At 43.6% G+C, this 15,371-nt stretch overlaps 1 protein-coding gene across 3 annotated transcripts in view; it reads left to right on the top strand.

Moving 5' to 3' along the window:
* Window positions 1–15,371, top strand: part of TBXT (T-box transcription factor T) — a 37,902-nt gene that overhangs the window by 7,521 nt on the left and 15,010 nt on the right. For all 3 annotated transcript variants that reach the window (XM_038740935.1, XM_038740944.1, XM_038740953.1), the window contains exons 3-5: window positions 6,667–6,801; window positions 12,327–12,388; window positions 12,511–12,572. In XM_038740935.1, the coding sequence (XP_038596863.1) occupies window positions 6,667–6,801; window positions 12,327–12,388; window positions 12,511–12,572 (259 nt within the window). The remainder of the gene's footprint in view (window positions 1–6,666; window positions 6,802–12,326; window positions 12,389–12,510; window positions 12,573–15,371) is intronic.

The following is a 15,371-nucleotide window of genomic DNA, read 5'->3' on the forward strand; positions in this document are numbered from 1 at the left end:
ACGTGGTGCTCACAGTATTAAGCCCCATTTTGCAGATGAGGTAACTGAAACACAGAGAAGTTCAATGACTTGCCCAACATCACACAGCTGGCGAATGGAGAAACCAGGATTAATAATAATAATGACATTTATAATCAATCAATCAATCAATTGTATTTATTGAGCGCCTGCTGTGTGCAGAGCACTGTACTAAGCGCTTGGGAAGTCCAAGCTGGCAACATATAGAGACGGTCCCTACCCAACAGTGGGCTCACAGTCTAGAAGGGAGAGACAGAGAACAAAACCAAACATACTAACAAAATAAAATAAATAGAATAGATAGGTACAAGTAAAATAAATAAATAGAGTACTAAATACGTACAAACATATATACATATATACAGGTGCTGTGGGGAAGGGAAGGAGGTAAGATGCAGGGGATGGAGAGGGGGAGGAGGGGGAGAGATAGGAAGGGGCTCAGTCTGGGAAGGCCTCCTGGAGGAGGTGAGCTCTCAGTAGGGCCTTGAAGGGAGCAAGAGAGCTAGCTTGGTGGATGGGCAGAGGGAGGGCACTTACTATGTGCAAAGCACTGTTCTAAGCGCTGGGGAGGTTGCTAGGTGATCAGGTTGTCCCACGGGGGGCTCAAAGTCTTAATCCCCATTTTACAGGTGAGGTCACTGGGGCCCAGAGAAGTGAAGTGACTTGCCCAAAGTCACCCAGCTGACCATTGGCGGAGTCCGGGATTTGAACCCATGACCTCTGACTCCAAAACCCGTGGCTCTTTCCACTGAGCCACGCTGCTCCACCTTGTATTCAGCAATGTATTCAACTGTATTCAGCACTAGGATGGATACAGGATCCTCAGATTGGGCGTAGAGAACAGTGTGGCTTAGTGGTTAGAGCACAGGACTGGGACTAATTTCTAATTATTTCTAATCCCGGCTCCGCCCGTAGCTGCAGGGTGGACTTGGGCAAATCACTTCACTTCTCGGGGTCTCAGTTCCCTCATCTGGAAAATGGGGATAAGGACCCCCACGTGGGACACGGACTGTGTCCAACCCAGTTTGCTTGGATCCACTCCAGCGCTTAGTACGGTGCTCTGCCCTCAGTAAGCGCTTAATAAATATCAATCAATCAATCAATTGTATTTATTGAGCGCTTACTGTGTGCAGAGCACTGTACTAAGTGCTTGGGAAGTACAAGTAGGCAACATATAGAGACAGCCCCTACCCAACAGTGGGCTCACAGTCTGGAAGGGGGAGGCAGAGAACAAAACCAAACATACTAACAAAATAAAATAAATAGAATAGATATGTACAAGTAAAATAAATAAATAGAGTAATAAATATGTACAAACATATATACATGATTGATTGGCGACAATAAGCCCATAACAAATACCACAGTTATTATTACAATCAATCAATCAATCAATCTTATTTATTGAGCGCTTACTGTGTGCAGAGCACTGTACTAAGCGCTTGGGAAGTACAAGTAGGCAACATATAGAGACAGCCCCTACCCAACAGTGGGCTCACAGTCTAAAAGACTGTCTCTATATGTTGCCAATTTGTACTTCCCAAGCGCTTAGTACAGTGCTCTGCACATAGTAAGCGCTCAATAAATATGATTGATGATGATGATGATAATGATAAAAGGGGGAGACAGAGAACAAAACCAAACATACTAACACAATAAAATAAATAGAATAGATATGTACAAGTAAAATAAATAAGTAGAGTAATAAATATGTACAAACATATATACATGATTGATTGGCACACAATAAGCCCATAACAAATACCACAGTTATTATTTCAATCAATCAATCATATTTATTGAGCACTTACTGTGTGCAGAGCACTGTACTAAGCGCTTGGAAAGTACAAGTTGGCAGCATATAGAGACAGTCCCTACCCAACAGTGGGCTCACAGTCTAGAAGGGGGAGATGGAGAACAAAACCAAACATATTAACAAAATAAAATAAATAGAATAGATATGTACAAGTAAAATAAATAAATAGAGTAATAAATATGTACAAACATATATACATGATTGATTGATTGGTACACAATAAGCCCATAACAAATACCACAGTTGTTATTACAATAAATCAATCAGTCGTATTTACTGAGCACTTACTGTGTGCACAGCACTGTACTAAGCACTTGGGAAGTACAAGTTGGCAGCATACAGAGACAGTCCCTACTCAACAGTGGGCTCACGGCCTAAAAGGGGGAGACAGAGAACAAAACCAAACATACTAACAAAATAAAATAAATGGAATAGATATGTACAAGTAAAATAAATAAGTAGAGTAATAAATATGTACAAACATATATACATGATTGATTGATTGGTACACAATAAGCCCATAACAAATACCTCAGTTATTATTACAATCAATCAATCAATCATATTTATTGAGCACTTACTGTGTGCAGAGCACTGTACTAAGCGCTTGGGAAGTACAAGCTGGCAACCTATAGAGACAGTCCCTACCCAACAGTGGGCTCACAGTCTAGAAGGGCTCGTACGTTATTATCTACTATTATTATAGTAGGTGCATTATAATTATAATACATATGTATTATGTAATATATATATGTATATATAATAATAATAATGGCATTTATTAAGCGCTTACTATGTGCAAAGCACCATTCTAAGCGCTGGGGAGGTTACCATCAATCAATCAATTGTATTTATTGAGCACTTACTGTGTGCAGAGCACTGTACTAAGCGCTTGGGAAGTACAAGTTGGCAGCATATAGAGACAGTCCCTACCCAACAGTGGGCTCACAGTCTAAAAGGGGGAGACAGAGAACAAAACCAAACATACTAACAAAATAAAATAGAATAGATATGTACGAGTAAAATAAATAGAGTAATAAATATGTACAGACATATATACATATATACAGGTGCTGTGGGGAAGGGCAGGAGGTAAGATGGGGGGATGGAGAGGGGGACGAGGGGGAGAAGAAGGAAGGGGCTCAGTCTGGGAAGGCCTCCTGGAGGAGGTGAGCTCTCAGTAGGGCCTTGAAGGGGGGAATCTAATTACAATCTAAAGGGGAAGGGGAACAGGCCTTGAATCCCCTTTTACAGATGAGGAAACTGAGGTCCGGAGAAGTCAAGCGACTTGCCCGAGGTCACACAGCAGCAGGCAGGCGGCGGAGCCGGGATTTGAAGCCAGGTCCTCTGATTCCCCGGCCTGTGCTCTTTCCATTAAGCCGCGCTCCTTCTTCAGACATTGAGGAGCGGATCAATCAATCAATCAATCAATCAATCGTATTTATTGAGCGCTTACTGTGTGCAGAGCACTGTACTAAGTGCTAGGGAAGTACAAGATGGCAACATATAGAGACGGTCCCTACCCAACTGCTCCGTGAGCACTGTATTCTTTCCTCTCACCTCGCTTTAGCTTGGGAGAACGGCCGGCGAACGTTGCTTCCAGGGTGGCCCGGCCGCCATGCAGCTCCCGTGGGGGCCCTTGAAGTTGATTTCATGACAATAAGGGTGGTATCAGGGTAGGGACCGTCTCTACATGTTGCCAACTTGTACTTCCCAAGCGCTTAGTACAGTGCTCTGCACACAGTAAGCGCTCAATAAATGTGATGGATGATGATGATCCACTAAGCGCTTATGCCAAGCCCTGGGGTGGATACACGCTGAGAAGCAGTGGGGCTCGGTGGCAAGAGCCCGGGCTTTGGAGTCAGAGGGCAGGGGTTCAAATCCTGGCTCTGCCAACTGTCAGATGTGTGACTTTGGGCAAGTCACTTCACTTCTCTGGGCCTCAGTGACCTCATCTGTAAAATGGGGATTAAGACTGTGAGCCCCCCCGCGAGGGACAACCTGATCACCTGGTAATCCTCCCCTAGAACAGTGATTTGCACATAGTAAGCTCTTAACAAATACCATTATTATCATTAGTCATTCATTCAATCGTATTTACCGAGCGCTTACTCATCATCAATCGTATTTATTGAGCGCTTACTGTGTGCAGAGCACTGTACTAAGCGCTTGGGAAGTACAAGTTGGCAACCTGATCACCTTGTAACCTCCCCTAGAACGGTGCTTTGCGCATAGTAAGCTCTTAACAAATACCATTATTATCATTAGTCATTCATTCAGTCGTATTTACTGAGCGCTTACTGTGTGCAGAGCACTGTACTAAGCGCTTGGGAAGTACAAGTTGGCAACCTGATCACCTTGTAACCTCCCCTAGAACAGTGCTTTGCGCATAGTAAGCTCTTAACAAATACCATTATTATCATTAGTCATTCATTCAATCGTATTTACTGAGCGCTTACTGTGTGCAGAGCACTGTACTAAGCGCTTCGGAAGTACAAGTTGGCAACCTGATCACCTTGTAACCTTCCCTAGAACAGTGCTTTGCGCATAGTAAGCTCTTAACAAATACCATTATTATCATTAGTCATTCATTCAATCGTGTTTACTGAGCGCTTACTGTGTGCAGAGCACTGTACTAAGCGCTTGGGAAGTACAAGTTGGCAACCTGATCACCTTGTAACCTCCCCTAGAACAGTGCTTTGCACACAGTAAGCTCTTAACAAATACCGTTATTATCATTAGTCATTCATTCAATCGTATTTACTGAGCGCTTACTGTGTGCAGAGCACTGTGCTAAGCGCTTGGGAAGTACAAGTTGGCAACCTGATCACCTTGTAACCTCCCCTAGAACAGTGCTTTGCACATAGTAAGCGCTTAGTACAGTGCTCTGCACACAGTAAGCGCTCAATAAATACGATTGATGATAGTAAGCTCTTAACAAATACCATTATTATCATTAGTCATTCATTCAATCGTATTTACTGAGCGCTTACTATGTGCAGAGCACCATACTAAGCGCTTGGGAAGTACAAGTTGGCAACCTGATCACCTTGTAACCTCCCCTAGAACAGTGCTTTGCACATAGTAAGCGCTTAGTACAGTGCTCTGCACACAGTAAGCGCTCAATAAATACGATTGATGATAGTAAGCTCTTAACAAATACCATTATTATCATCAGTCATTCATTCGATCGTATTTACTGAGCGCTTACTGTGTGCAGAGCACTGTACTAAGCGCTTGGGAAGTACAAGTTGGCAATCTGATCACCTTGTAACCTCCCCTAGAACAGTGCTTTGCGCATAGCAAGCTCTTAACAAATACCATTATTATCATTAGTCATTCATTCAATCGTATTTACTGAGCGCTTACTGTGTGCAGAGCACCGTACTAAGCGCTTGGGAAGTACAAGTTGGCAACCTGATCACCTTGTAACCTCCCCAAGAACAGTGCTTTGCACATAGCAAGCTCTTAACAAATACCGTTATTATCATTAGTCATTCATTCAATCGTATTTACTGAGCGCTTACTGTGTGCAGAGCACTGTGCTAAGCGCTTGGGAAGTACAAGTTGGCAACCTGATCACCTTGTAACCTCCCCTAGAACAGTGCTTTGCACACAGTAAGCTCTTAACAAATACCATTATTATCATTAGTCATTCATTCAATCATATTTACTGAACGCTTACTGTGTGCAGAGCACTGTGCTAAGCGCTTGGGAAGTATAAGTTGGCCACCTGATCACCTTGTAACCTCCCCTAGAACAGTGCTTTGCGCATAGTAAGCTCTTAACAAATACCATCATTATCATTAGTCATTCATTCAGTCGTATTTACTGAGCGCTTACTGTGTGCAGAGCACTGTACTAAGCGCTTGGGAAGTACAAGTTGGCAACCTGATCACCTTGTAACCTCCCCTAGAACAGTGCTTTGCACATAGTAAGCTCTTAACAAATACCATTATTATCATTAGTCATTCATTCAGTTGTATTTACTGAGCGCTTACTGTGTGCAGAGCACTGTACTAAGCGCTTGGGAAGTACAAGTTGGCAACCTGATCACCTTGTAACCTCCCCTAGAACAGTGCTTTGCGCATAGTAAGCTCTTAACAAATACCATTATTATGATTAGTCATTCATTCAATCGTATTTACTGAGCGCTTACTGTGTGCAGAGCACCGTACTAAGCGCTTGGGAAGTACAAGTTGGCAACCTGATCACCTTGTAACCTCCCCTGGAACAGTGCTTTGCACATAGTAAGCGCTTAGTACAGTGCTCTGCACACAGTAAGCGCTCAATAAATACGATTGATGATAGTAAGCTCTTAACAAATGCCATTATTATCATCAGTCATTCATTCGATCATATTTACTGAGCGCTTACTGTATGCAGAACACTGTACTAAGCGCTTGGGAAGTCCAAGTTGGCAACATATAGAGACCGTCCCCACCCAACAACGGGCTCACGGTCTAGAAATGGGCTCACGGCCTAGAATTATTGTACAAGCAGATCAGGTTGGGCACAGTCGCTGTCCCACATCAGGCTCACGGCGTCCGTCCCCATTTTCCATACGAAGTGACCGAGGCCCAGAGAAGGGAAGGGACTAGCTCGAGGCCACACAGCGGACAAGTGGAGGGGCTGGGACTAGAACCCATGACCTAACGACTCCCACTACGCCATGATCGTTTGATCTGCTCCTTTAGAGGGTGGGCGTTGTCGGGGGAAGGCAGCCCGGATTGCCCCCCTCGCCCTTCCCGTGGTGTCCCGAGGGAGCAGGGAGGTGGTGTCCTCGACCTCTCCTCCTCCTTCCCGCCTCCTCCGATCCCTGTCTTTCCCAGATCATGCTCAACTCCTTGCACAAATACGAGCCTCGGATCCACATCGTGAGAGTCGGCAGCCCCCAGCGCATGATCACGAGCCACGCCTTCCCGGAAACCCAGTTCATCGCCGTCACGGCCTACCAGAACGAGGAGGTACGGACGGCTGCGGGGACAATCAATCAATCAATCGTATTTATCGAGCGCTTACTGTGTGCAGAGCACTGTATTAAGCGCTTGGGAAGTCCAAGTTGGCAGCGTAGAGAGACAGTCCCTACCCAACAGTGGGCTCACAGTCGAGAAGGGGGAGACGGAGAACAAAACCAAACATGTTAACAAAATAAAATAAATAGAATAGATAGGTACAAGTAAAATAAATAAATAAATAGAGTAATAAATATGTACAAACATATCATCATCATCAATCGTATTTATTGAGCGCTTACTGTGTGCAGAGCACTGTACTAAGCGCTTGGGAAGTCCAAGTTGGCAACATAGAGAGACGGTCCCTACCCAACAGTGGGCTCACAGTTGAGAAGGGGGAGACGGAGAACAAAACCAAACATATTAACAAAATAAAATAAATAGAATAGATATGTACAAGTAAAATAAATAGAGTAATAAATATGTACAAACATATCATCATCATCAATCGTATTTATTGAGCGCTTACTGTGTGCAGAGCACTGTACTAAGCGCTTGAGAAGCACAAGTTGGCAACATATAGAGACGGTCCCTACCCAACAGTGAGCTCACAGTCAAGAAGGGGGAGACGGAGAACAAAACCAAACATGTTAACAAAATAAAATAAATAGAATAGATATGTACAAGTAAAATAAATATAGAGTAATAAATATGTACAAACATATCATCATCATCAATCGTATTTATTGAGCGCTTACTGTGTGCAGAGCACTGGACTAAGCGCTTGGGAAGTCCACGTTGGCAACATAGAGAGACGGTCCCTACCCAACAGTGGGCTCACAGTCGAGAAGGGGGAGACGGAGAACAAAACCAAACATATTAACAAAATCAAATAAATAGAATAGATATGTACAAGTAAAATAAATAAATAAATAGAGTAATAAATATGTACAAACATATCATCATCATCATCATCATCAATCGTATTTATTGAGCGCTTACTGTGTGCAGAGCACTGTACTAAGCGCTTGGGCAACATATAGAGACAGTCCCTACCCAACAGTGGGCTCACAGTCGAGAAGGGGGAGACGGAGAACAAAACCAAACATGTTAACAAAATAAAATAAATAGAATAGATGTGTACAAGTAAAATAAATAAATAGAGTAATAAATATGTACAAACATATCATCATCATCAATCGTATTTATTGAGCGCTTACTGTGTGCAGAGCACTGTACTAAGCGCTTGGGAAGCACAAGTTGGCAACATATAGAGACGGTCCCTACCCAACAGTGAGCTCACAGTCAAGAAGGGGGAGACGGAGAACAAAACCAAACATATTAACAAAATAAAATAAATAGAATAGATATGTACAAGTAAAATAAATAAATAGAGTAATAAATATGTACAAACATATCATCATAATCGTATTTATTGAGCGCTTACTGTGTGCAGAGCACTGTACTAAGCGCTTGGGAAGTACAAGTTGGCAACATATAGAGACAGTCCCTACCCAACAGTGGGCTCACAGTCTAGAAGGGGGAGACGGAGAACAAAACCAAACATATTAACAAAATAAAATAAATAGAATAGATATGTACAAGTAAAATAAATAAATAAATAGAGTAATAAATATGTACAAACATATCATCGTCATCATCATCATCAGTCGTATTTATTGAGCGCTTACTGTGTGCAGAGCACTGTATTAAGCGCTTGGGAAGCACAAGTTGGCAACATATAGAGACGGTCCCTACCCACCAGTGAGCTCACAGTCGAGAAGGGGGAGACGGAGAACAAAACCAAACATATTAACAAAATAAAATAAATAGAATAGATATGTACAAGTAAAATAAATAGAGTAATAAATATGTACAAACATATCATCATCATCAATCGTATTTATTGAGCGCTTACTGTGTGCAGAGCACTGGACTAAGCGCTTGGGAAGTACAAGTTGGCAACATATAGAGACAGTCCCTACCCAACAGTGGGCTCACAGTCTAGAAGGGGGAGACAGAGAACAAAACCAAACATATTAACAAAATAAAATAAATAGAATAGATATGTGCAAATAAAATAAATAAGTGGAGTAATAAATATGTACAAACATATCGTCATAATCGTATTTATTGAGCGCTTACTGTGTGCAGAGCACTGTACTAAGCGCTTGGGAAGTACAAGTTGGCAACATATAGAGACAGTCCCTACCCAACAGTGGGCTCAGTCTAGAAGGGGGAGACGGAGAACAAAACCAAACATATTAACAAAATAAAATAAATAGAATAGATATGTACAAGTAAAATAAATAAATAAATAGAGTAATAAATATGTACAAACATATCATCGTCATCATCATCATCAGTCGTATTTATTGAGCGCTTACTGTGTGCAGATCACTGTACTAAGTGCTTGGGAAGTACAAGTTGGCAACATATAGAGACAGTCCCTACCCAACAGTGGGCTCACAGTCGAGAAGGGGGAGACGGAGAACAAAACCAAGCATATTAACAAAATAAAATAAATAGAATAGATATGTACAAGTAAAATAAATAAATAAATAGAATAACAAATATGTACAAACATATATACATATATGCGGGTGCTGTGGGGAAGGGAAGGAGGTAAGACGGGGGGATGGAGAGGGGGACGAGGGGGAGAGGAAGGAGGGGGCTCAGTCTGGGAAGGCCTCCTGGAGGAGGTGAGCCCTCAGTAGGACCTTGACATCTATGGAGGACCAGTCCATGTTTGGAATGGAGTTTCCTCTGCTTGAGTGCATTTGGCTTGACTTTAAGCACGCTGGGGGCAGGGAATGTACCTGTTTATTCTATTGTACTCTCCCAAGGGCTTAATACAGTGCTCGGCGCACAGAAGGCGCTCAATAAATAACCCTTGACTGACTGCCTGACGCCCTTCGTAGGATCAATCGGTCCATGGTATTTATTGAATGTTTATTGTGGGCAGAGCATGGACATAAGGACTCAGGAGAGGGCAATTCTTTTTTGCATGAATAGTGTCTACCTTCTAAGCACTTAGTACAGCATCCCGCACAGAGTAAGTGCTCAATAAATGCCACTGATTTGACTTTCGCCTAAACCGAAGCCTTGATCTCTGAATGGTACTTCTTCAGAGCCTGAAGTTCGTGAAGCAGTTGCAGAAATGTTCGTTTTCCTACATTTCAGAAATCTTGAGTTTTTCTACATAAATAATGCTGATAATTGTGGTATTAAGCACTTGCTAGGTGCCGAGCACTATTCTAAGCATTGGGGTAGATACAAGATAATCCGATCGGACGCGGTCCCTGTCCCACGCGGGGCTCATAGTCAAAAGGGGGAGGGAGAATGGGTATCAAATCCCATTGATTGAGGACACTGAGGCACAGAGAAGGTAAGTGATTTACCCAATGTCACGCAGCAATTTAACACTTGGAAATCGAAGACCGGTGTTTGTCTGTTCAGAGTGGAAACGTATTTGGGTGTATTCCAGGCTCAGAGAGAGACAGAAGAGTTGCCCTTGAAAGAGATGCCAACTTGTACTTCCCAAGCGCTTAGTACAGCACAGTAAGCGCTCAATAAATACGATTGATTGATTGATTGATTGAAAGCCTCGCAAACGGGCTAAGGAACCATCTAGTCTGTGCCATTGTAGGGGTTTAGGTGTTTTTTCAAAATCCAATCCTCCCTGCCCTCCTATGTGCCGACGGGTTGCTCTTTACAATTTCTTTGATGGTCTTTGTTAAGTGCTTACTATGTGCCAGGCACTGTACTAAGCACCTGGGTAGATCAGGTTGGACACAGTCCCCGTCCCACATGGGGCTCACAGCCTTCATTCCCATTTTACAGAGGAGGTAACTGAGGCACAGAGAAGTGAAGTGACTTGCTCACAAAGCACACAAGTGGCAGAGCCGGGATCAGAAACCAAGTCCCTTTGTGTTTTATTGGTATTTAGGCGCTTACTATTTTTCCAGGAACTGTACTAAGCACTGCGGTGGATCCAAGCTAATCAAGGTTGGACCCCCTCCCTGTCCCACCTGGGGCTCACAGTCTTAATCCCCATTTTACAGATCAGGTGGTTGAGACACAGGGAAGTGAATGGACCTGCCCAAAGTCCCACAGCCACGGAAACAGGATTAGAACCCAAGACTTTCTGACCCCCAGGCTCGCGGTCCACCAGGCCACGCTGTTTCTCTGAAATGATAAAAGTGATGGGAATTGTGATATTTAAGTGACAAACACTGTGCTCCGTACTGTGGGGACTACTGAATGAATAAAAGCAGCATGGCCTAGTGGAAAGAGCCCAGGCTTGGCAGTTGGAGGTCATGGGTTCTAATCCTGCCTCTGCCACTTAACAGCTGTGTGACTTGGGGCAAGTCACTCCACTTCTCTGGGCCTCAGTTGCCTCACCTGTAAAATGGGGATGAAGACTGTAAGCCCCACCTGGGAAAACACAATTACCTTGTATCTACCTCAGCGCTTAGAACAGTGCTTGGCACATAGTAAGTGCTTAACAAATACCATTGTCATTATTATTATTAGTGGTAGTAGTAGTAGCAGCATGGCCTAGTAGAAAGAGCATGGGCTTGAGAGTCAGAGGTCGTGGGTTCGAATCCCACATCTGCCACATTTCAGCTGTGGGTCCTTGGGCAAGTCACTTTGCTTCTCTGTGCCTCGGGTCCTTCATCTGTAAAATGGGGATCAAAATTGTGAGCCCTCTGTGGGACAGGGACTGTGTCCAACCAGATTTGCTGGCATTCACCCCAGGGCTTAGAACAGTGTTTGGCACATAGTAAGCGCTTAACAAACACCACAATTTTATTATTATTATTATTATTATTAGATCAGATACAATCCCTGTCCTTGGTCTGAGCGGGAGAATATGTATTTAATACTAGTTTTACAGATGAGCTCATTACAAGGCAGGGAATGTATATCTGCTAATTCTGCTGTATTGTACTCTCCCAAACGCTTAGTACAGTGCTCTGCACTTAGTAAGTGCTCAAGAAATACCGTTAATTGATTGACTGATGAGCAAACTGAGGTCCAGAGAAGTTATTGGGCTTGACCAAAGTCACACAGGAGGCAAGTGGCAGATTCCAGATTTGATAATGGTATTTGTTAAGCGCTTACTATGTGCAAAGCACTATTCTAGGAGATTGTAACCTAGGCCTGTGTCTTTTGGCCGGCTCACTCTGCTTGTCATTATTTTACTTGTTACAACGAGGAGCAACTTTTATTAGGTGGAAAACAGTAATAAATGACTTTACAGTTGTTGCACCAACTACTTTTGAATTTTTGGACGAGCAAAGGTTTTTTTTTTTCAGTGGTTTCTTCTTCATCAGTCTACTTAAGTGAATTTTCCCGTACGAAAATCATAATTACTCTGAGCACCACTGCCAGTTCCATTTCTAGTAGAAAGATTCGCGAGGAAGACCGATAACAATTCAAGTTTCTAGGAGCCTATTTCGGGCCAAATTAAATACTCTGAATGGCGACGACGATGAGCGAGGATTCCAGCAAGCCCAACTCTTGTTTTTCAGATAACAGCCCTGAAGATCAAATACAACCCCTTTGCAAAGGCCTTCCTTGATGCTAAGGAAAGGTGAGGAAATGCAAACATCCCTCTGTGAGAACCAGCCCAGCGGAGAGGAAGGAACGTGGGCTGTTTGTCCGCATCCACCGAGGGGCCAGAGTGACCCCCCTGTGTCCTTTTTTTTGTTTCAGAAGCGATCACAAAGACCTGCTGGACGAGGCCACAGACAATCAGCAGTCTGGGTATTCGCAATGTATGTCGTTTTTCCCCTCTTTTCTGCGCTGGTGTCGGGGAAACTTTGGGGGAGAGCTGGGTTTTGATGAGGCAACGGGAGAGGGGGACTTGTCTTCGACTTGGCGGAGTTTGGTGAGGAAATGAGGCCAGGCGGAGGGGAGGGGAGGGTGTCTTTTTTTCCTACATCCCCGTGGCTGTAGGTGGGGAGCACGGGAGTTGGAAATGGGGGCCGAGAGAAGGATGCTTGATCAGTCTGCCCACTGTACTAAGTGCTCCAAGCCTCAGCTCCTGAACCAGACTGGCATCCAAGCTCCAGCTTCTTACTCACTTTCCAATGTCTTCACCCGCTATTGGCTGTACTTTCGCTCCCTCTTCGCCCCTATCTTTAAACAGTCAAGTTTGAAAAGTCCATTCTCCCCGAGCTAGCTCCTCCGGCCGGGGGACTCCCCCGTCCTTCGTCCGGTGCCTCTTTGGCCCCTCGTTGGCATGTGCCATGCTTCTGGGCACCGGCTGAAGGGGAGACCAGCTGGCTGTATGAGTAGAAGTCAAAGGCGGGGGTCTCTTGATGGCCAACTGAGCAGGATGCCCAGCATCAGGAGCTTGGGAAAATACAGCGGAAGCTGGGTTCTAATCCTGCCTCTTCCATTTGTTTGTTTTGTGACCTTGGGCAAGTCACGTAACTCCTGCGCCCCAGTTACCTCATCTGTAATGCGGAAATCTAGAGAAGCAGTCTGGTTTAGTGGATAGACCATGGGAGTCAGTAGGACGTGGCTTCTAACCTCAGCCCACCATATGTCTGTTGCGTGGCACTTCTCAGGGCCTCAGTTACCTCCTTTGTAAAATAGGGATTAAGACTGTAGCCCCGTGTGGGACAGAGACTGTGTCCAACCTGATTAACTTGTGTCTACCCCAGCACTTAGAGCAGTATATGGTACATACTAAATGCTTACCAAGTACAATAATAATAATAATACTACGGGACGGGGACTGAGTCCAACCTGAATAGCTTGTATATCTACCCCCAGCTCTTAGAACAGTTCCTGGTTCATAGTAAGCGCTTAGAATATGCCAAACTCTATATATATATATATATATATATATATATATATATATATATATAATACTATAATTATATAGTATTTGCTATATATATATATACACACACACACACATATATATATATATATAGCAAATACTATATAAAAAAAGACCTTGGGCAACTTTTCTGTCCCTCAGTTTCCTTATCTGTAAAATGGGGGTTGAATTCCTCACTTTTAGACTGTGAGCCCACTGTTGGGTAGGGCCTGTCTCTCTATGTTGCCAACTTGTACTTCCCAAGCGCTTAGTACAGTGCTCTGCACACAGTAAGCGCTCAATAAATACGATTGATTGATTATCTCCCTCTGACTTAGACTGTGACCCCATGTGGGACAGGAACCGCGTCTGACGCGATTATCTTGTATCTATTCCAGTCCTTAGTTCAGTGCTTGGCACAGAGTAAATGCCTAACAAATATTAACAGATCATCGGTGGTTATCATTATTATTCTTGTCATTATTAGACAATTGAGTCGACGTATATTCATAGGAATTGAGGATGGGTATACATAAATATCTAAGGGCTAGAGGTGGCTGTGAGGTTTAAATGATTGAAGGTGTTGAGAGTTAATCAGGGCAGGCTTGCCGGAGGAAGTGGGATTCTAGCAGGACTGTGAAGATAGGGTGGTCTGATGCTTGGCAGTCTGTTGTGGGAGGGAGTTCCCGGCTAGGAGAATAGCAAGAGCCTGGTGACGGAGGCAAATAATAATAATAATAATAATGATGATGGTGTTTATTAAGCACCTACTCTGTGCAAAGCACTGTTCTAAGCACTGGGGAGGTTACAAGGTGACCAGGTTGTCCCACATGGGGCTCACAGTCTTAATCCCCATTTTACAGGTGAGGTAACTGAGGCACAGAAAAGTTAAGTGCAGAACACTGTACTAAGCGCTTGGGAGAGAATAATACAACAGAGTTAGCACAACTTTCCCTGCCCATAGCAAGCTTACAGTCTAGAGGGGGTGACAGACACCAATATAAATGAGTAATTTTTAACATGTAATTTAAAGATCTGTGCATAAGTGATGTGGATTTGGGAGTGGGACAAATATCAAATGTCAAGTCTTATAAAATTGATGAGGTCAGATGAAGTTTTCCCTGGATGTCAGTGCTGCTATCCTCCAGCTCCCGGAGAGCTCTGGGATTTATCCGCCCAGTGTAGTTTGGATTATGGTTGTGTCCAGGCTCAGAAGACCCTCCACGGACCCTCCCCTCGCTGGGGCTTCCTAAAGAAATGCGCTGACGTGAAATGTGAGTCATCAAACATCACAAATGTGACAACCCAAATAGCAGGTGCAGTCGTTTTTAAGGATCAGGAGAGATCGGTGGTATTTACTGAGCGCTTTGAGCAGAGCACTGTATTAAGCGCTCTGGAGAGGACAGTACAACAGAATCAGTAGAAACGGTTCCTGACACCGGGATGCAGTTTCTTCTGCCAAAACACTTCTTCATGGCCCAATAAGTCTAAAAGGGAAAAAATGATTAATAATAATCTTTGTGGCATTTGGCTTCTTCTGAGCAGATAGGAATTTGATTCTTCCAGGGTCTTGGGAAGGGGAGATAACAATAATGATAATAATGATGATGGCATTTATTAAGTGCTTACTATGTGCAAAGCACTGTTCTAAGCTAGGGCAGTCAATAATTTATCATCTCTGATATGTATCCGTTTGCTATTAGTGCTTATTCCTGGAGAAGAAGTGATGGTATTTAAGTGCTCT

Source organism: Tachyglossus aculeatus, chromosome 2 (genome assembly GCF_015852505.1).
Source record: "Tachyglossus aculeatus isolate mTacAcu1 chromosome 2, mTacAcu1.pri, whole genome shotgun sequence".
Classification (NCBI taxonomy): Eukaryota; Metazoa; Chordata; class Mammalia; order Monotremata; family Tachyglossidae; genus Tachyglossus; species Tachyglossus aculeatus.